The 21,504-nt window shown below is 39.7% G+C and overlaps 1 protein-coding gene across 1 annotated transcript in view; it reads right to left on the minus strand.

The window, feature by feature from the left end:
* The window catches only part of Lrguk (leucine rich repeats and guanylate kinase domain containing), a 103,789-nt gene that overhangs the window by 49,204 nt on the left and 33,081 nt on the right, over nucleotides 1-21,504 (minus strand). Inside the window, 5 exon segments of the mRNA XM_047562099.1 lie at nucleotides 3,371-3,467; nucleotides 9,589-9,708; nucleotides 15,039-15,145; nucleotides 16,593-16,679; nucleotides 18,394-18,474. Of these exon segments, the coding sequence (XP_047418055.1) occupies nucleotides 3,371-3,467; nucleotides 9,589-9,708; nucleotides 15,039-15,145; nucleotides 16,593-16,679; nucleotides 18,394-18,474 (492 nt within the window).

The raw sequence follows: 21,504 nt of genomic DNA on the forward strand, positions 1-21,504 counted from the left end.
GACAGCTGTACTCCTTTCCAAACAATGCAAGTGCAATAAAAAACACAATTTTGAAACCAAAATTGTGACTCTTTTTGGACAATATTAATCTAAACTGGGAGGCTGATAACAACAGAAGGAATAAAAATGTGGATAATCTTGGGAGGTGTGACTTCTCATATACATGACTTTAAAATAAATAATTAAGCAAGAACTTCCAGGGCTGCACTGAATCCCATAGAATGGTAGCATCATTAAGAACAGCAAGCAGGGAAGAGTCCATGGCTACCTTCCTGATCCCAGACGTTCTGGAGATGTGGGTGGATGGGGAATGGACTCTCTCAGGGGACAGGGACTAGGCAGGAGACACAGGGTGCCTCTAGGGCTTGGGTGAGTCTCTGGAAGATGTGTCTGCTACAGGTGATGAGGAAAAGAAGGTTCTGTGATGGATTCTAAAAGTTAAAAAGTAAACAATAAATATCCTTAAAATTTTACTCCTTCAATATCACACTGTCTATTCTTTGAAAAAAATTTCTTCATACATGGACAGACAGGTAGGTAGCTCTCTGGCTCTCCTTTCAGGTTTGTACTTTATCCTGTTACTGTGTGTGGTGGTTAATTTTGTGTGTCAACTTGGAGGATGCTGGGGACGAGATTAACATTTAAATTGTTGCATTCAGAGGAAGCAGATTGCCCTCCACAATGTGAGTGGGCCTCGCTGAATTAGCTGAAGGCCTGCACAGAAAATAAAGGTCAGTCTTTGCACTTCGCCTGCACCATTGACTCTCCTGGGGCTCCAAGCCACTGACCCACATTACAGCTTTGGTCTTGCCAATCTCAATAACCATGTGAGCCCATTTCTTACACTAAATCTCTTTCTATATACATACACACAACCTATTGGTTCTTGTTCTCTGAAGAACCCTGACTAATACTCTGTCATCCCATTTTCAAAATGTGTATCTAATTGAATTATTTCAGATATATAAGTTCATTTATTTGCGTATACAAGGACCTTCCTCTGAAGATCCTAGAAGCGTTTTCTGGAAGGATGTGGGATTGGCAGAAATCTTACATTGTAGATACATATAAAAGAGATCCCATTTAAGTGATTTGTTAAGAATTGAGTTGTAGTTCCCCCCAGTTTTGGTTGGTGATACTCCTCTCATTTCTTTCTGCATGTGTATTTCCTAATAAATAGCAATCATTTGATTTCCAAAGCCTCCAGGTCTGTGATTTTGATCCCACAAGAGAGGGACATTTTCTGTGGGTAGGAGACTGCATGCGTGCCTGTTAAAGGGTTCACGTGTCTACGGGCACGTGCAGGAATGATGTGTGGCAGTGTAGGTGTTTGCTGGAGTGGGTACAGGCCCTTGTGTTGTACCTGTCACAGCAAGTCCATGGGACTGCCCACGTCTGTGCACGGGGATGGGGATGCCAGGGTGTCAGTTAAGGGGGCCAGGCCGGCTGGGTGGGTGGAAGGGGGGTCTAGGTACAGAAGACTGAGTATGTGGGCGTGACTGGCAAAGCTGACAGTGTGTCACGGATTTATTATCTCTAGGCTTATCTCTCTTCATTAGACAGTCTCACATGTTAAAAAAAGGAAAACAGAGGCAAAATTCAAGTTGAAGAAAATTACATTATATTGAAGTAATGCATATAGCAAAAAGAATAAAAATGAGTGATTCTCAAACACATGGGGATTTTTGTAGAGGCAGTAAAAATAGAAGGCTAAATACAGCATAGTGGTTCCTTAGGCTAGGAGTGCAATGTGACCTGATAAGGAGTCTTGAGAACAGGTGAGCAAAACCAAGGCAAAAATGCCTCCTACTCCAACTGGAGAAATCAGCATGAATTTTGGGCACTAGTTGTCTTTCACCCTAGAGTCCTAGGAGAATACTTCTTAGCAATACTCCTCAAATCTTTATTAGGGCTTTCAGAAATGTGAAATTCCAGAGTACTCTTAATAAATCAAATGATACTGCCAAAATATAGGCTAGGAGAGAAAATTATAATGTCCAAGGTATTCCTTTGACAAGGCTGGAGGGAAAACTGCCTGTGAAGTATAGACAGGACTTTCTCGCGTGCTTCTCTGAGTGCAAGAGAAGTTCTGAAAACACGCACCATTCAAATTAAACTAGTGGAAATGCAGTCCATGCTTCAGGGTTGTGTGATTGATTACATACAATGCAGGTGTGAGCCAGGTCTATTTGGGGGAGAAGTCAGAGAAAGGAGGGAGGAAAGAGAAGGGGAAAGAGGAGATGGGGGAGCTGTAGCTATAACATTAGTGCTGGCTGGAGGTGATTTTTTAAAATTTTCATTTTTTAATTGGTGCATTATAATTTACATACTGGTAGAATTCACTGTGCCATATTTGTAGATGTGCCATATTTGTAGATGTGTATAACATGATCAATCTCATTCCCCTTTTCTTCCCCTCTTGCTCTGCTGCTCTAGTCTACGGATCTCCCTTCTATGACTATAATTATTACTTTAATTAATGCATTATAATTATATACACAAGCAGGATTCAATGTGGCATATCTGTACACGGACACAGCAGCATCTGGTAGATTTCATTCCCAGTAGTACCCCCCTGCCCTCCCCTCCTCCCTCCCTTTCATCCCCTTCCTTTGCCCTACTGGTCTCCTGGAAGGTGATCTTTCAAAGCCAGAAACAGATTGGTTCCTCATTCAGTTTTTCAGTAGACTCCAGAAGGAAAAAGAAGAAGAAGAAAAATAAAAAAGGTGGCATAGGAGTCATTGGCCAAAAAGAAAGAATGATAGTATAAACAAAAATAAGAAAAAAATAGGTTTACAGATTCATTAGTTGTAATGAAGATACAACACACTGTCCGTTTAACTGAAGCCCTGGGTGGCTGTGGAGTATGAAAGTATTTACTCTCAAAGAGAAAACATAGTAGGGTTGTGAGGATTCCCTTTGCTTGTGAAGGCCACATACTTGAATCTTTTCTTTCCCTATTATGTGTTTCATTTTCTGTTGAAGACCAAAGGGAAGGAGTAAATTCTTTTTAAGGCAATTAATTCAAACACAAGAATGGTGTTCACTACTACTAGTAACTAGATCATCAGGTTTTTGGTAAAAACAAAAACAAAAAGATTAACATTGAACCAGATTTAAAACAAGCACAAAATTAAATTTTTCTTTTTTAAATACTTTTTTAGTTATAATGGACACAATATGTTTATTTATTTTCTTTATGTGGTGCTGAGGATCAAAACCAGTGTCTCACACGTGAGGCAAGCACTCTACCACTGAGCTTCAGACCTAGCCCATAAATTTTTCTACTCTTTTCAATCTCTATTTCCTAATATTTTAGACAGAGAACATGTCTTGCTTATGCAATAAAAATAAAGGGAAACAGTCTTACCATGTTCAGCATTTCATCAAAAACTTCCTGAGAAATAAAATGATAATCAACTCGATCCCCTTCTCCAAAGTAAGGTGGTCTTGTTGTGTGGCAGGCCCTGAAATCATAAAATAAGCAACCTAGTCCATTTCTGTTAACTTGGAATTCAAAATGGATAAGATTTCAGTATAAAGAATGTTTTCAAGAATGAAATTGATCCATAAATCAGAAATCAGAAAGCAACATGATTGTGAAAACACCGTGGTTCGGACGTGGTCTTTAAGGATCATACAAATTTTGGATTATCCGGATCGAGTTTTCACTCACTGCTCTTGATCACTTTCTGAATCATCCCCTCTGAAGAAGCATAACCATATTTTTACTCGCCCAAGTGCCTTCACATTCTCTCTGCTCTAGAAGCCTTTTCTGCAGCTCTCTCCTCTCCCACCACCTGGCTGGCCCATTGTTTTCAGGACTTGGTTTAAGGGCCACCCCTCCCAGGGCTCTTCCTGACCTCCTCGGGCTGCACTATGCATCTCTATTCTCCCACAGCCTCAGCCTGTGCCAGCTGCATTCCGGTGTTTGTTGGGGCTAGACAATAGCGGCAAAGAGCTCCATGGTATGGACGGTTATAAAAGTGACTTGTCCCAGGTCACACCGCAGGCTAGTGTCGGTCCAGAATATGATGCCTACTACCCAGGTCTCTTGATTTCCATCACCCCACCTTCCCAATGTTAGGCCTGGGGATGTGAATGGATTTTTAGATTAGCCCATCGTTTTAAAATATAAGATGAGAATAGCTAGATGCTTGACATTTATTCCTCATAAAAACTTTGAGGCAGGCATTCTTTTTATTTTACAGATGGTGAAACTGAGGCACAGCAATTATGTATGTTGCTAAGCAGCAACACCAGGATGCCTCCAAATCAATTCTTTTTAAGATCATGCTGGGGTAAAGTCGAAACCTCAGAAGTCTCTCCATTAGTAAGCTAAAGACAAATAAATTCATGTGACTGCTCCCCTTCTATTTTAATGAAGAATGAACCATACGAGGAAGTTTTAGGGTCCTAATAATACATTCACATCGAATGCTCAGGAAAGACAGCACGCTCTTTGAAGAGACTGTCAAAACACCGTGGCATTTGTTTTGTTGTTTGAATGCACTGGCATTTCTTCCCAGGCTTGGCAGAGGCCCGAGACCCTCTGTCTATTGGTGTCCTTGACAGAGAAGATAAATCTGTGGCCCTGCACCCTGTGCCACAAACCCTCAGCACAGTCTTCAAACACTACGCTGGAATTTGTGTTTCCCAACAAAGAAACTGAGTGGCACGGCTTGTTTTCAGAATTTCTAAAAGGAAGACAAAACAAAGAAGTGTTTGAAGCATCCAGGCAGGTAGAGAGCCAGCTCCAGTGATGTGGAGAAAGCCAACCACAGGACAGGCTGCGGTGGCACTTTCTATCCAGGGGGACTTGAGGACCTGTGGTGTTTTGCGTCTGTCATCCAATTTTCACACAGAAACATTCACTGTGGAGCACGCAGCCCAAATCTGAACATCTTAAAAGGGAAACACTTCACAGTGAAAGCAATGTTTCCCCAAACTTACTCAGAAGAAATGATGCCAGATTTTAGACAAACAAATCTGCTTGGGCTGCCGCTTTCAATATCCTTCTCTCCTCCACCTAAACATGTCCAGGAGCTTGTTATTTACTGATTAATCTACTAGCTAAATCATGATCTGTAACAGGAACCACACTCTTGTTGGTGTCACTTAACAGAGGAAAAGACTGAGGGGGATAACCCCAGACTGTGTCTCTGCGGTAGAAGCTCAAGGTTGAGCTTAGTCATTCTACAGAGGACAGTCATCGAGGCCACGGAAAGCAGGTGACCAGGAAGGAAAGGAATCTGGATGGCCAAGCCAAATAATGAATATGAAAGTATCCAGGGAAATTTCATAGAAGAGCAGATGTCTGAGAAGAGCTGGCAGGTGGGTGAGGAAGTAGACTTCTTTTTCAGTGTGATTCAGAAGCATGCAGATTTAGAATCTAATTCTGGACCAGATTGCCTCAGGAAATAATGAACTTCTTGCTGCTCCCAATGTTTAGGCAGAGGCTTGGCTGGGAGCCCATCTGAATTCAAGCACATTAGAACACACTGTACAAGCAAGTGCTTCCAATGTGCACCTCCAAATGCCCAGGTATCCATCAAAGCCATCCAGTAAGTAAGATACATTGGTCTCAACACCCAGTGCAAATATACATCAATGAATTGTGGAACACACTCAGGGATCATGAACACAGGAATCAGATTCCACAAGGATCAGATTCCATGAAAGCCTCTACTCGACCATGTTCCAGGAGCTGCTCGCCACCTTAGAACTCTCCTGACGTCAACCCTTGTCACATATTCTAGTTGGTCTTCTTGTCTCCAGCCTTCTTTCCCGAGCCCTGTCCCCAACTGCCCACAGGGTATGCTTTCTAAAACACAACTGGAAACATTCCATTCCCGTTTGGAAACCCTTTGTGATCAGACCTCCGTCTGTCTGTCCAGTCTTGTCTTCTGCCAGTGCCCCTTGCAGCTCAGGCTTAGCCATGGTTCAACCTCCACTTCCAGTTAACACATCATGCCTGCTGTCCTCTCGGCCTCAGCGCAAGCCCAGCACCCCCTTTCCCTTTCACTTCTACCAGAGGCTTTTCACTCCCTCACAATAGCACCCATCAAACTACCCTGTAAGACAGAATTTCCCATTTAAAGCCCATTCTAGGCTGAACATAAACTGCCAGGAGGACAAGACTCATGTCTGTTCATTTCAGCTTTATCACCGACACATGGCACATGGATGGCGCTCAACAAATACTGAGTGAATGAATAAATGAGCCATTTTACAAGTCTGCTACATTTGTATAAATGGACACATTAGATCAGACTGCATCTGGGTTGCTATACCTCAGACCATCTCAAGCAGCTAAAGAGCTGCGGTCTTTTACTTTATTATAATGGTAAAAATAAAATAGATTTAGTAGTCAACGCCACAAGAAGGTTATAATGGTTATGAAAATAGAGATTGGTATAAAATAGAGATATAAAGGAGTTTAAAGATTTTCTTTCAGGACTATTCAGATCACTAAAATGGCCTTAAATTTGGAAGATAAACAGGCATGCTGGTATTGTTCTGTGGTATCCTCATTATCCAGGGCTCTTCCAGGAGTTGTTGATTTGTGTAGCAATATGGAGTCAGAAATAAAGAGACAGACTTTGAAGGCAATAAATGAATATCTCCAGGCTACCCATAACTAATACAGGTAAAGAAAGAGCAGCCAACTTATTTCTATAAACACGAAAAAATAGTAAAATCAAGAATCAAAACCTAAGACCAGAGCAGAATCTCTTCAGCCACGCCAGTTGTTTTAAGATCGAATTGTTTTTTATTTGTTTATCTGGATATGCAACTTAGCCTGTGAAAACATCACTGAACCTTGATCTCGAGTGAGTGTAATTTTAAAAAGAAGTAAAATACAACAGAAAATGAAACACATAATAGGGAAAGAAAAGATTCAAGTACGTGGCAGGGCAGGTGCCTTTGCAAATGCTTTCATGTTTCGCAGAGAGGCCGTATTCATGCCTGCTTTCATTTAATTAAAAACCAATAAAACTTATGTTGGATAAAGAATAAAAGAAAAGAAAATCTAAACAAGAAAAATGACTTGCCCCTGAAGATGTGCTTTGGTTTTATCTCCTTTTAATTAGAAAGTTGCTGCATATAATGGTAGAGCTATCTTATTTTCTCCATGGAGGAAATGGCTAGCTATATAATATCCTCTTTTATCCAATAATATGGTCTTTGATCTGGGCATTGATGAAATTCTCAGGACGATTTGCCACTGAAGAAGCCCTGATCTCTGCCTCTGTGAGGATGACCATGAGTGGCTTGTCAATGCTCCTGTGCCTGCGAGGGAGGTGAGTGAGTGGGTTGGTGGGCAGTCAACAGTCTTTCTGCCCACTGCTAATTCCACAGCGAGGAGAACAATCACTGTGGCAGCAACACAGGACACAAAATTCATTTTAGGATTTTGTTTGCCATCTTGTGCTGTCACACAAATTTTATATCACACTAATTATCTAAGGTCTGATTTCCCCACTAGACTACAAATTTCCTGGAGGCAAGGACCTCATGGGTCTGGTTACCCCTATATCCTCAGGGCACATGGGAGAAACTCAAAATATACCTACTGATTGAGTGAACCCATCTGTTTCTCCATATCTATAGGAAATCATCTATGCTTCTTATCACAAGTCATTTCCACTAAACATTGTACATGTTACTGTGAAGTCAGCCATCCATTCACTCACCCAGTCAGTCATTGAACACACAGAGCCTGGCCATATGCTGAGCACTCAGAACGTAACGGTGAACAAGGCTGACATGGCCCTACTCTTACTGGGCTTGCAGAGGAGCAGAGAAAACAGACATTAAAAAAATCAATTGAAACATGGAGGATAAGCATTCTAACAAGGGAAAAGCAAGTGTCAGGGAAAATGAGTAATTGGGGATGCCAAGTCAGCTAAGAATGTAGGGGCGACTGGACCAGAATCTTGATGGTAGTCAACAAATACCTCCAGGAACACAGGACCCAGCATGCTTCAGCAATAGCATATCACAAATGCCAAGGACTGGGCAACATAATTGGCATGGAGATGTGAAAGGAACCAGAGAAAGCCTGGCTCCCTAGGTCACTTTGGTTCGCTAAAAGATTCCAAATTTACACATTAGCACAACAGCCCAGCATATACCTTTTGCCTCAGTATGACCTTGCAGTCACTGCATTCAACTTATCTCTTAAAACAGGTTCATACCTTCATAATGGCACTTTATACTTTTTCATTCTAATATTAACTTTTAATTTATTTTTATTACTTCAGAATATTTAAAATATGTTAACCAAATCATTCCATGGTATATGTGTCTTAAAGTTGTTGAGATGTGGGTTGCAATTTAAAATATTTAAATAAATGGACCTGTTTAAAATAGTGTTTACATTATTTGAACTTGTGTAGCTTAAGGGAAGGAATTGTGTGTAATAGCATAAGTTTGCACTTATTTTTCTTGCTGTCCTGTGTATCTTTGTAGTCACATCCTAAACTCATCAACACACACCACTAATCTAAAAGTAATTTCTTTCCCGTACATAAAAAATAAATAGGAAAACTGTTGAAGAGATTGCAGTAGCAATTCTAATTCGGATTCACAGGAACCACTAAAACATCCGTACACCCAGCTGGATGCTTTCCTTGGATGGTTCTAGTTTTTTAAGATATATTCTCTATTTTAACTGCACCTTTAGGGAATCAGTCACCAAATAATGCTCCAGAAAACTTTTGAGCTTATCAAGTGCTAACCTAAAGGGAAGGACAGGAGACATTTTTGCTGTCTGTTTTCTGTCCTTCTTGCTTCTGAAAGGTGCCCCAGAAGAGGAAAACCAAGCTCAAGTGCCGCCAGCATGGGTCCCAAGCACAGCAAGCTGGGGAAGCTGAACCCTGGAGCGCAGTCCACCCAACACTGTGATTCATGGCTGTACCTCGTGGCAACAGGAGGATTTTGCCTTCAAACACCATTCTGATCAGTTAAAAAGAAGACTGCTTTCAAATCCTGGAGAGTGATTTGCTCTGGCACTGAATCAAGTTAAACTTTAAAAGTACATGTATACTACAGCATAAGAAATGGAAAAGAAGCCAATGAACTTTCTATGGAAGAGGCATCTAATGGTATGAATGTACTACTGATGAATTGCTTCAGGGGCTGGTCACTGCTATGCGTTTACTGCCTATTTCACAAAAGACCAGATCTTTTTGTTACTTGCTAAATTCCATAACTAGGAAGTATGTTTTAATAATCATCTCCACCATATTTACTGCAATGACACAAGAATCAAGATTCCTAGTCCTTCCGAGACCAGCTAATAACACTGATTCAATTTAATCAAAAATTTACTTTCAAGAACTGACACTCTCAGGGTACTCTGTCCTTCTCAAGAGTTCATGTCTGTTGCACATTCAGTTTACTTACTACTTCCGGCTTTGCTGTAAAATATAACATGAAAAAGTTGTTTATGTACATTTACGAACTGGCTTAAAATTAACAGCCAAAATTAGCAATATCTGAGATTTGAGTAGAAAGGAACTATTGATACTTGCAACCACTTGGAAGAATTTCCAAGTCTCATAAGCCAATAAATGCACTTACCCATATCTGAAGTAAGTACTAAACTGTCTGCAGAGGCGGTGAGCAAGTTCTCGTTTCCCACAAGCCTGAGGACCAGCTAGTATCAACATGGGATAAGGAGCATCCAGACTTGGAAGAGTGCTACAACACAGGACCAGAGCGAATTATTGTCCTACTCCCATCAGAGATGCAGTATATGAACTACACCCATTAGGTAAAGTCACAATTATAATAATGAGCACTTGTATATATAGACACTAAAAATAGAGGGATGGTCCTGCTTTCCAGAAACAAGTTGATTATAATATGTCAAAAATTATACTCAAAGCATAGATAACAAAGTAAGTACAATACAAATTTATGTAAATTTACTTTACTAAGCTTTGTAAAGGAAAAATATGGTAAGATACAGTAGTTCTTCCCCCTCCCCCAGTGGAAAATATCTTTATTAATCAGGAAATACATTCTGTTTGACCATGAAAAATTCTAAGCTTGAAATTTTCTATACTAGATTCTGGTCAAAAAAAAAATAAAGAGAAAGAAAAAAGTCTCACTGGTTTTGCTGCTATTCAGGGTGCTTATACTTGTGTTTTAAAAAATAATCATAGCCAGGCATGGTAACATATGCCTATAATCCCAGTTACTCAGGAGCTGAGGCAGGAGAATACCAAGTTTGAGGCCAGTCAAGATACAGTAGTTCTTAATTATTCAATATTCCCTCCCTTGTCAATTCATTCCATGTCAATGAAAGAAATGACTGCCCTCTGAGTTATTGTTTAACATTCATACCTATTGATTAGAACACAGATATGCAAAGCAAAGTTTATAGTAATGACTAAAATTTCCCTGAGCAATGAACTATATGCTTGGCACTATTCTAGGAGTTTCTAGAAGGTGATTCCAGTAAATCACCTTATTCCATCATCACAAGAAGCTAAGGAAGATGTTACTGTCATTATCCCCATCTAAAACATGACGAAACTGAAGTGCAGAAAGATTAATAAACTCGCTCAAAGGAAAGGAAGAGTTGATAATGACTCTAGGTTTGGCTTGTGGGCATGAAGACTGAACTAAAGCATGAATTTATCAATAAAATCTCCTGTAACCGGCATAGCTGATGTTTGGACTCTACTCATGAAACAAATTGTAGAAGTACAGAATAAAATAAAATGTTTTAAATACATGACTAAAGTATGGGTTCAGGGAAAACTCTGTGATTAATATGAAGTAGCATAGAGTTTCAATCTCTGAATGGCCACATAAAAACAAAAAACTTGAGAGCAAAGGTCCATTGAAAACACGTGGAACAAGAACACATGAAAGGGCATCTCCACAAACACAATCCCACCAAAGCTGAAGCATGCTGGAGACTGTGCAGGAGGAAGAAGGAAGTAATAGGGTAGCAGCTGGTAGATGTGAGGACAGGGAACCCTGGGTACCTAGAAGCAGACAGGCTGAAGCTGCTGCACACGTGCAAAAGCCTGATCATTAAGGTTCATGGCAACTTTATTAGCAGTGGCCAGAAACTGGAATCAGTTCAGATCTCCTTCATCAGGTAAACTGTGATACATCTGTACCATCTGTACACTACTCAGCACCAAAAAAGGAATTACTGATACATACAACAACTTGGATGAGTTTATAGGACATTGTACTGTGTAGGAAGCCATCCCTGTTTAGCAGACTCAGACTTGGCTGAGCCATGGGATACAGGTCTGACTCCCAGGAACTGGCAGTCATGAGAGGCTGTTTCAGACAGTCGGGGAGTAGATGGCCCTGTAAAGGGGTGGCTCACCCCTGAAGGAATGCTAATTCACTAAGCAAATGGTTTCCCTAACTCCACCCCATCCTGTTCCTCACAGAAGTCCCTCTTGATCTGGGCCCCTTTACCTATGTGACTATAAAAAAAGGTGGAGGTGGGGTCCTCCATCTTGTTGAAGGCCAAATCTGGTATGACCTGATCCGTCACACCCCCTTCCATTTGCAAAGATTATTGGCTCTTGTGTTTATTGATTAGTTTATTAGTAACTAATTCATAGCCAGCACTGTCCTCTGACAGAAATCCCTTTCCTCATCCACACTGGATGTGGCTGACCCCCATACAGTATTGGTGTGGGGGGAATCCCTGGAAGTGACGTGTGTGATTCCACTGGCATAACATTCTTGAAGTGGCATTACAGGGACGGGGAAATACTAGTGGTTGCTAAGGGTAAAGGGAGATGGGAGGGAGGGAGGTACTGTGGCTGCCGAAGGGCATCATGGGGGGTCCTTGTGATGAAACTGCTCTGTCCCTTGACTGCAGTGGTACTCCAATGAATCTACAGGTCATAAAATTGCATCAAACTATACAGTCAAGACACACATGCACTCATGCCAAACTGGTGAAATCCAATGAAGTTGGTGGATTTCCTGGCCAATTTCCTGGGTTTGATGCTCTACTAAAGTTATGTAAGACATCACAACTGGGAGAAAGGTATACAGAGTTTCTTGCTGTCATTTCTTACAATTACATGTGAACCTACAATGATCTCAAAATAAATTTCTTTTAGAAAAGTGTCTAAAGAGAGATACAGTGTATTTGAGAGGGATTGACAAATACTGAAAATAGACAAAGGAGATCTTCCTGAAGAAGCAAATCAAAGCAAAGGAATAAGAAAAATATTAAAGACTTAGAATTCAAGAAAACTTTCCTGACATTACAAAAAGACAAAACAAACATAACTAACAAATAACAAACAAATAACATTGAAAGGGCACACTTTATACCTAGAAATAGCCAGAATGACCAGTACCAAGATACAATATAGTAAAATTACTAAGAAAATTAAAGAAAAGGGGGGGGGGGAAATGGGTAAACTAGAAAAAGAAAGCACATTACTTATAAAGGAAAATAATTATTAGATTTAGACAGCGATGTTTTATGCCAAAATGAATTGGAGTAACATCTTCAATGTACTCAAGGAAAAAAAACTACAAGCAACAAATTTTATATTTAGCAGAAATGACTTTCAAGCGTGAAGGGCGCAACTGTTACCAACATGCCAGAATTCAAAGGATCATGATCCCATAGCCCTTCCTAAGGGATCTACTAGAAAACAAGCTTCGTACAACCCAAATGACTCAGGAGACACCAGTACAAGGACCGGTCGTAAGCGATAAATATGTAGGTGCTCAAGACTAATGAGAACTAAGACTAGAAGAGAATAAATGAGAACAAAGGAGGAGAAATGCAGGATGTGGCAACTGTATGTTCTGACCAGAAAAATGCAGTATGCCGTTTACAAATGGGTGGTTGATGATCACATGAAATAGATGGAGTAGGCAAGTTCACGGAGGCAGATAGAAGGTGAGCGGTTACTAGGAACTGGAGAAGGGAGGATGGGGAGTTGCTCATGGTAGCAAAGTTTCTGTTGGGGTGATGAAATGTTCTGATGGGCTGATGGGGCACGACACCGCGAGTGTACTTACGTCACTGACCTGTCCGCTTAAAAACACTTAAAGTGGGAATTTAATGCTGCGGATATGTTACTGCAAGAAAAAATGGGAAGCAGTTGAAATGGGTACAGCATAGGCCAAAAAATGCTTTTCATGTTTTTCAGGACTCACTGGCCACAGCATTAGTATCAGTATCCTGATGCCACTGTGGTGCAATATAGGATTTAAACACTGAGTGATTATGGGATTTTGTATTCTATGTTCCTCTCAGTGCTTGACAATCAAGATTATGGGTGTGGGAGAAGAGTAAGATAATGAAGAAGAGATTAAACAAAAGCTTATCTGTGGTCTTGAAATTTAAGTTTCACTATGAATTCAGGAGTTACTTAGCCCATTTATCTATCAGTAGAGACACACAGATCTACCTAGATATAGAGATATACAGTTGGATTGAATGGATGTAGATGGACATGTACAGATAAGATGGATGGATGGATAGAAAGAAAGCTGTTACTCGCTCTTTTCACTCTCCAGTCTAGAGATAATGACCAACCCAGAAGCTATGAGTATCTCTAGCACCATTTTAAGACAGGGAAGCACCATTTCTCACCAAAACTGGGCTTCATGGAGAAATGGCTAATTCCAGATTTGGGACCAGACATGCACAAGACTGGGAAAGCTTGTCATTCCAGATAAGGAAGCTATCAATGACTACCAGGCCAGAGTCAAGTTTGGCCATGTCATTTTAATACAGTATCCTCTCCCTAATCATGCCAGGAGAGGGTGACAAGGATTCTCCAATAACACAACCTACATTCCACAGGGTCAAGAGTCGGGGCTCCCCTCCTGGCCTGACTTCTGATGCTGGCCCAGAGCAGGAAGGGCAAAGGTAGGCCTGTCCACCAGCTGCTGAACTAGAACCAGGAACAACACCGCTCCATCCTGGAATACCAGGCCTGCTTGGCCTTTGCTCTTATTTTCCTGGCAGTCAGAAATGATCAAGAAATACATGTTTATCAGACACCACTGCAAATTTTTGATACATGTTTTTATATAAATGTCCCCTAAAGCATGAAATAAGTAGCAATATTATAAACTGGAAAAGAAATACAATAAGGACATAAATGCCCTTCTTTTAAATCAAATGTGCTTTTTTCCAAATGTGTGCAAATAACGATAAATCATTTCACCTAGACAGCTCCCATACACATATAAACTGTCAACGTCCACATTATTAAATTCCATGTAAAAATCATGTCCTGGGTTGCAAAATAAAACATTTTGCTCTCTGTGGGAAACCAACCATGTGAAATACAGAAGCAAATACCACAAGAAAGGCCATTTATACCCAAGAGTTTTACAAGTATTTTTAAAATGCCTTTGGGTATTGATAGAATTTCTGCATTATACTTACAGCATAAATGGCCATCTGCTCCAACAGATTGTTTAAAAAGAAATGGAGAAACCATGGTAAATCTGTCTTGGAATTTAGAGGTGAGAGACTCTATTCATGTGCTTAACCAAGCTGGGCTACTCCTCCCTGATGGGTTGATTGCAACTCAGTAAAGATATTTCAGGTTTCCCTTAGGCTAGCTGTGCTTCCTTCTAGGGACTCCCTAATAATCTGAATTCACAGAATGCGCTTTGGCAGGGGTATTTAGCATTAAGTTACAGCTAAGGAAAGATTCACAATGGATATAAATGATCACAATTTTCCATTAATGAGACTTAAGGACTGTTCTGATCCTAAGGCAGAAAAGTTGACAAACCTTTTTTATTTTTTTATTTCACTGTCGTATGGCTCAGGCTAGCCAACATACAGTGTGTCCCCCTGCTTGAGAGCAGCACACTGAAGTACCAGCTGATAGGCCAGAACTGAGACAATGCAGTCTATCAAAAAAGACCGGCCCCTTCCCTCAGAGAAAGTCACATTTCTAAGAAATGAACAGGTCACAAAATAGAGGGCTGAGGAAAATGATGAGGTTGTCCTCTGCTTGCCCATCCTGAGTTCTGCCCTGGAGGGTCCTAATAAATACCTGTCAAAGATCCTCTGTGGCTGCAGGACGCTGTTGACAACATGAGTCAGGTGATCTTGGGCTGCGACCACTTCAGGAGGAGGGTCATATTTATTCACTGCTGAAACCTTTTCCAGAGTTAGAAAAGTAAAAGGGAAAATGTTTGGTTTCTAAAATGAAGATGAGGCTTAGAGTTTCTTTAATGAATTATTCTAGACAGGCAACTGCTCTAACACCTGCCCAGGAACCTTTGTATTCAGTTTGCAAGTCAACTTTTACTTTCCTAAAACCTAAATAATGATAATTATTTTTAAGTGTTGAGTGGAATCCTTCGATCCCTTACTTCTTTATATTCCTGGGTTTGGATGAGGCAGATTAAAAAAGCAAACAAGGGGCTGGGGTTGTGGTTCAGTGGTGGAGTGCTTGCCTAGCACATGTGAGGCTCTGGGTTCGATCCTCAGCACCACATAAAGATAAATGAATAAAGGTATCGTGTCCATCTACGACTAAAAAATATTTAAAAGAAAAAACAAGACCTTTGAAGTCTACGATTACGTTTAATATAGTAAAGATTGCAATTTTTCGTACAAGAAGAAGAATAAAATTTGTAGTTCTAGATTATAGGCAGTTGATCCTGGAAATTTTTTTTTTAATGCCATCTCACTCAGAATTATTTCATACTCTCATGTTCTACTCAAACTTTCTCCTTCAGCACAACTTTCTCCATTGGAAGATATGGTCCTTTCCTCCTAACAAACAGCTCTCTATCTCGTCTTTGCCATCCCTCCAAACACCGTCTCCTCTGTCATGCTCTTATTTAATATGTGGTTTTAAATTTTATTCCCTTTGCAAAATGTTAAAGGAAAAGAGAAATCTCCTATGTGCCTTTGAGCACGAGAATGATGATGGGGAGCATCTGTAACGATTTTTAGCCAAGATTGCAGAAAGGCACGTCTGAGATGGAATAGTGCCTCTCCACCGCTTACACCTGTCTTCAGTCCTATTCAAATTCACATCCAATGCAGGAAATCCCTCACCAGCGGAGATCTCTACCCTGGCTATGGCAGGGAGGGCGGCAGGTGTTAGCATTGAAGTCTGGCTGCTCTGGAATTGTGTGACCAGATGAATCATTCTTTTAAAGAGCAGAATTAAAGGATTAAAAATATCAGAGAAGCTATTTATTTGAACACCTTTTGATTCTATAGTAGGATGACATTATAGTACATTTTATTATTAAATTAATTTTTAAAGTAACCCAGATAGGATCTTATCCTCTTCGAATAGGTTAGTTCTCAAGCTGCTAATCTGCTACACTGTGGCCTAGATAAGAGGAGTGTCACCTCTGCTCCTCAGAGCCCAGCTTTCTGCTGGGCCAATGGCAGGCCTGCGTTTGTTGATCCCAGTTCTACAGAGGGTTCCACTGACAGATCCTAGGACAAGGAAACAGTCCCTAAGCAAAGAATTGATTGACATACTGCTCTGCCTCTCAAATATTGATTATATTGGTCCTGAAGCAGACAATGAGAGCTTTTGAACACATAAACCCATAAACACATGAAATGATGATTTACATACCTTTTCTTCTACTTTAATCTTCTTCTGATCTAATTCTGTGAGTCGCAGTAGCATAAATATTACAAATAACCAGTATTCGGGTTTTTCCTAAGTAAAATATCAAGGGGACCATTCAATTGCCTTCCTTTTCCCAAGTCACCAAGCACCGCAGTCTATTCTCATGAGCTCAGGCCTTTGGCCTGCCACCCCTGCCATCCCCACGCCCCCTGCTAGGTCTCCCCCAGGCCCCACATATTAACAACTCAGATGCAGGCTGTGCCTTGTCATTTTTAAAGCTCTTCAAATGTGCAGATCTTATTAATCTCCCTGTGAGATAAGCAGGGTAGGTAGGATTATCCTCATTTCTAAAGAGAAAAATAACTAAGCCTCAGAGAGGTGGTAAAGCATCTCATCTAAGATTCCAAGGCCAGTAGCTCAAACCTTGTTTTCTATTGCCAATGAATTTCATTACTACAAAGAGTGAAATTTTGCTATTTATTATTATTTTATTGTCTTTGCATTTTTGTATTGATTTGTAACATTCCTTATTTCTCTTACAATAATAATTTATAAAACAAGTTCTTTATTACCCCCTACTATCTGCTCTATTAGGATTATCTACCATTTAAAAAAATGTCATTATGTCTTTTGTACAAAGAAGCTACATCTCTTTGAATGGCAAGATAATAGTGGATGGTGCCTTTTATAGATGAGAATTCAAATGAATAAATATACAAAGGTATCTTTGACTTAGCTTCCCAGCACAGAGGAATGAGGAGATGAAAATGCTAATTAACCTGTTTTAACCATTACATGTTATAGACATGAACTGAATCATCATTCCTTATCCCATAACCAAGTACATTATGTCAACTACAAGTGTTTAGGTGTCTTTGATGTGCTTCACACGTGAACGCTGTGGGAGGGTGTGCATACACCATTCCTGAAAGGGTGTGTGCTGTTTATTTACACACATTCTCAAGTGCAGTTCAAGGATCAGCAGCTGGGATGTGCTGACACTTTAAGTCCCACACCTCACTTTTTCAGAGATGCTTTTAAATTATCTCCAACTACTCCTACAACAAGGGCTGCTTTTGTTTTTAAATCTTCCCTATTTTTTATTTTGCCTATTCACTGGTCCAGGCATATCATCTACTACATACAAGAAAGGCACCCAGGGATGCATGGAGTCAAGAGTCTGGAAGCTCAAGTGAAGGAGAAGTTATAACACTGGATGAAGGACAGCTGGACAAGGAGGGGACGGAGGCCAGGAGAAAGGATCTATCAATGGAGAAAAAAGAGGAACCCAGCATCTCAGAGATTAAGAACTCCTAGGAGATATATATATTTTTTATTCTATAATTATTTTTACAACCCACACCAATTTCAAGGCGATAGCCAAGCAAATCACCAACCCCTTTATAAAATAGGAACCATGTTCTGTCTATACTTCCAGCGTCTTGTGTTCTCTGAAGTGAAAGGACACTGTTCTCCAGTCTCACTTGTTCTCTCCCACAATTCTAATGCCACCCAGGATGGGCCACAAGTGACCATGCAAAGCAAGTAAAGGACATTCAGTTCTGGTCTTGGCTTTTACTGACAGTGAAGCATTACAGACAGTTTTTAGTCACGATATTATTTCTAGAAAAACAAGTCAATTTAGGTGCCACTTTACTTAATCTTACTAAGTGTTTTCTAAAAGACAGAGAAGGAAGATAAACTGTATTCACATTCCTGATGTTCTTTATCAAAAGTACTTCCTGAAGAAGACAAATGTTAATGTCCTCCTCCTTCCCCTCCCCTCATATAAATGAGCTCTCACCTGAATTGGATTTCTTAGAAGATTGAGAATTCGAAGAATAGGAAGATTTTCAATGTATTCTATTTCATTCAGTTCAGCAATCTGTTTAATCAAAGAAAAATATTAATAGACAATGCACAAAGGCAATAGGAAAAACAACACAATAGGGTCCAGTTTGGATTCTTTAATTCAATTTATTTTAAAAAATTGTCCTGTTGAATATTCAGACTTTTAACAAGAATTCCACAAAACTACACAGACGTGGGAGTTACTATGTGCCTCCTCAATAAATGTGAACACACAGCCACATTTTCTTCTTTCTGTCAAGTTAGAGAACAGTTGGCTTCCTTCTCGCATCCATGTTTATTTTAAATGGAAATAAAATAGTACATACCTGATTACTCACTTGTCCCCCCCCCATTGATCCTTCCAGCCCCCCAACCTCCCTCCCCACCCTACTCCTTTGTGATTGGCTAAGCCCTCTTACTTCATATGCCTGTAGCTCTATCATTTCCACAAAAGAGAATTATTTTAAGAAAGGTAAGAATTGAATATGGCATGACATATTTCTTGATGGGCGTCCACTATTTGCCTTAATTTTTTTTGGCTAACCTGTACATTTATTTTTTACACACATTTCTGTACGTAAAGTGGTTTCACAATTTTAAAAAAGTAAGGGGAAAAAAGATTGCCTGGCAGATCCTTAATTTAACCAACTTAGGTTGCAACAGGCTTGAATCCTCCACTAAAGACAAATACCTTAAATTTTCTATAATTAGCAAAATTACAATTTTGTTGGTATAGATATTGGAGTTTTCAGTAAGTTAATAGTCACTTTTTCATTTCTATTTTTTCCCAGATAATTTCTGCACACACTGTAAAAGCATTCCAATAGCAGAGTCTCCAATAACTTCTGAGTTCTGCAAATGCAAAATGCACTAAAATGTAAATTAGTCCCAATGTTAAGTTAGGAGATGAACATATGCATCATTCTCAAAGGGTGCCATTTTCAAAAATATAATATGAAAGACAAACTCCAAAGTTGCAATATACAACCTGCACACATCAATCTGGCTAGAGCAATGTTATACGTGTGTTTTTCCATAGGATGACTAGGCAATCCATGATTAGACTGCCATTTGGATCACCTACAAGAAAAAGAAGTGAATCGTTTTACATTGTGTTATTCAGGAAAATAGAAAATAAACTTGATTCACATTGCTCCACTGGAACTTTTGAGTGGTGGATGATTTCCCTCTAGCATGGATCTCTTGTTCCTGAACCTAAAACAAACATTAAGAGGAAATGTGTTCCTGCAATCACCATGTCTCACCAACAAGTCCTAGCCACGTGCACCTATAGACATTGCTGGTAAGCGTGGAAATGGGTCCATTCTTTCAAAAGGGGAATCTGATGTATTGCCTATGTAGAAGCTGTGAACCAGCTATCCTGTTTCAAGGGTTTTACCTGGAGATCATCAGACAGGCAAAATTAGATAAAAGAACACTCAGTCTAATGTTATTAGTAAAAGTAAAAAGTTTCTAATTTCCCAAGAACTCCATTATTATATCACTGATTCATAACACAGTTCCAGAGTAGGAACACCATGTATTCATTTCAGACAATTGTGACATCTATAGTGATTGACACAGAAAGATCTTGATATGTTACAAACACCATGAATAGAATGATCATAGACTATATGAAATTATATTACCACTAAGATGTCAGCTGGGATCAGTGGGATTTCGCAAGTCAAAGGGAGTCAACTTTCCTCCCAGTCCTTCTAAGGGTCTGATGAAGTTGGGAAGAAGGGAGCAACATCGGGTAGCCTGACTTCAAGTCTCCACTTCTGCTGAATTAGCAAAGTACAACAGACACCGGTTACCCTGCATGTGTCCCTGCTGCCTGCACAGCCTCATCCGGCAGCCCACACCTCCACCAGTCCACACCTCCACCTCGTGTCTTTTCTCCAAGAGGCCACAGACCCAAGGCTATGTATGTACCAGGCTTTTACAGAAGGTGTAGAAGGGACTATGGCACCCCAAATGACTTTAAGGGAAAATTTTCAGATAGGTTAGACTCTTACAGAAACTTGAACCATCTGCTGGCAAGAACGTCCTACCAGTACCTTCTCTAAACTCCTTGATTGACCTCTGGTGGCCATTGTCCAACCCCAGAAGTATACCAACTTCTTTTTTATGCCATTTCTTTTGTGGTCATGCTCTCCAAGCACCACTATTCTGAACTAAAGGAATCTGTTAAAGCCTTTTCCTTTAAAATATCTCAATATACACGTTATATGCTATCACACACACGTACTTAGGAGACATTAGGTGCAATAATCATATTTTTCCCACTGCTATGTACACATCAATCTGTGCAGAAAAGCAGTATTTTTCAAACTGTAGGACTCTATCAACTTGATGATGGTGGTGTTGGTGGATAAATGCATTGCTGCATTAAGAGTCAACAGATGGACCAATCGGAACAGTGAACCATAATCAGTGAGAAAAGTATTCAATAAAGGTATTGGTTAAATGAGTTAATGAGTGGGAACTATTTAGCATAATGTTGGGCATATACTCAATAAATGCAGCTGTTATCATTATATTACTGTTAGATCTTGGGAAAAAAAGAAAATTTAAATTTTTGTTTCAATCATACCATAAAATAAACCATGGATTAAAAGTTGAAGAAATACAGATGGAAAAGCTTAGGTGAACATCTATCAGATTTAGAATAAAGAAAGACTTCATAAAAATTATAAAAAGAAAAAAGGAGATAAGGGAAAATATCATTGTACTTCATAAATTATTTTAATATATATATCAAAGGTACCTTATGCACAATGAAAAGCAAAAGATAAACTGTCATAAAGTAATTAGTAATTAAGGGCATGAAAAGACAATTTCTAAAAAGGAAATCAAAAGATTAACAAACAAACAAAAAAATAACCTCAAAGAAATTCCTAACAAACAGAATACAAAATACCATTTTCCTCTACCTATTGACATAATTTTAAAATGACATTTGTTGACAAAGATGTAGTAATATACTATAGCAGAGGTCTTAATTAGTATGAACCTTCAGGAAATATATCAATAGTATTTTAAATACCCAGGGCCAGGA

Source organism: Sciurus carolinensis, chromosome 8 (genome assembly GCF_902686445.1).
Source record: "Sciurus carolinensis chromosome 8, mSciCar1.2, whole genome shotgun sequence".
Lineage (NCBI taxonomy): Eukaryota > Metazoa > Chordata > Mammalia > Rodentia > Sciuridae > Sciurus > Sciurus carolinensis.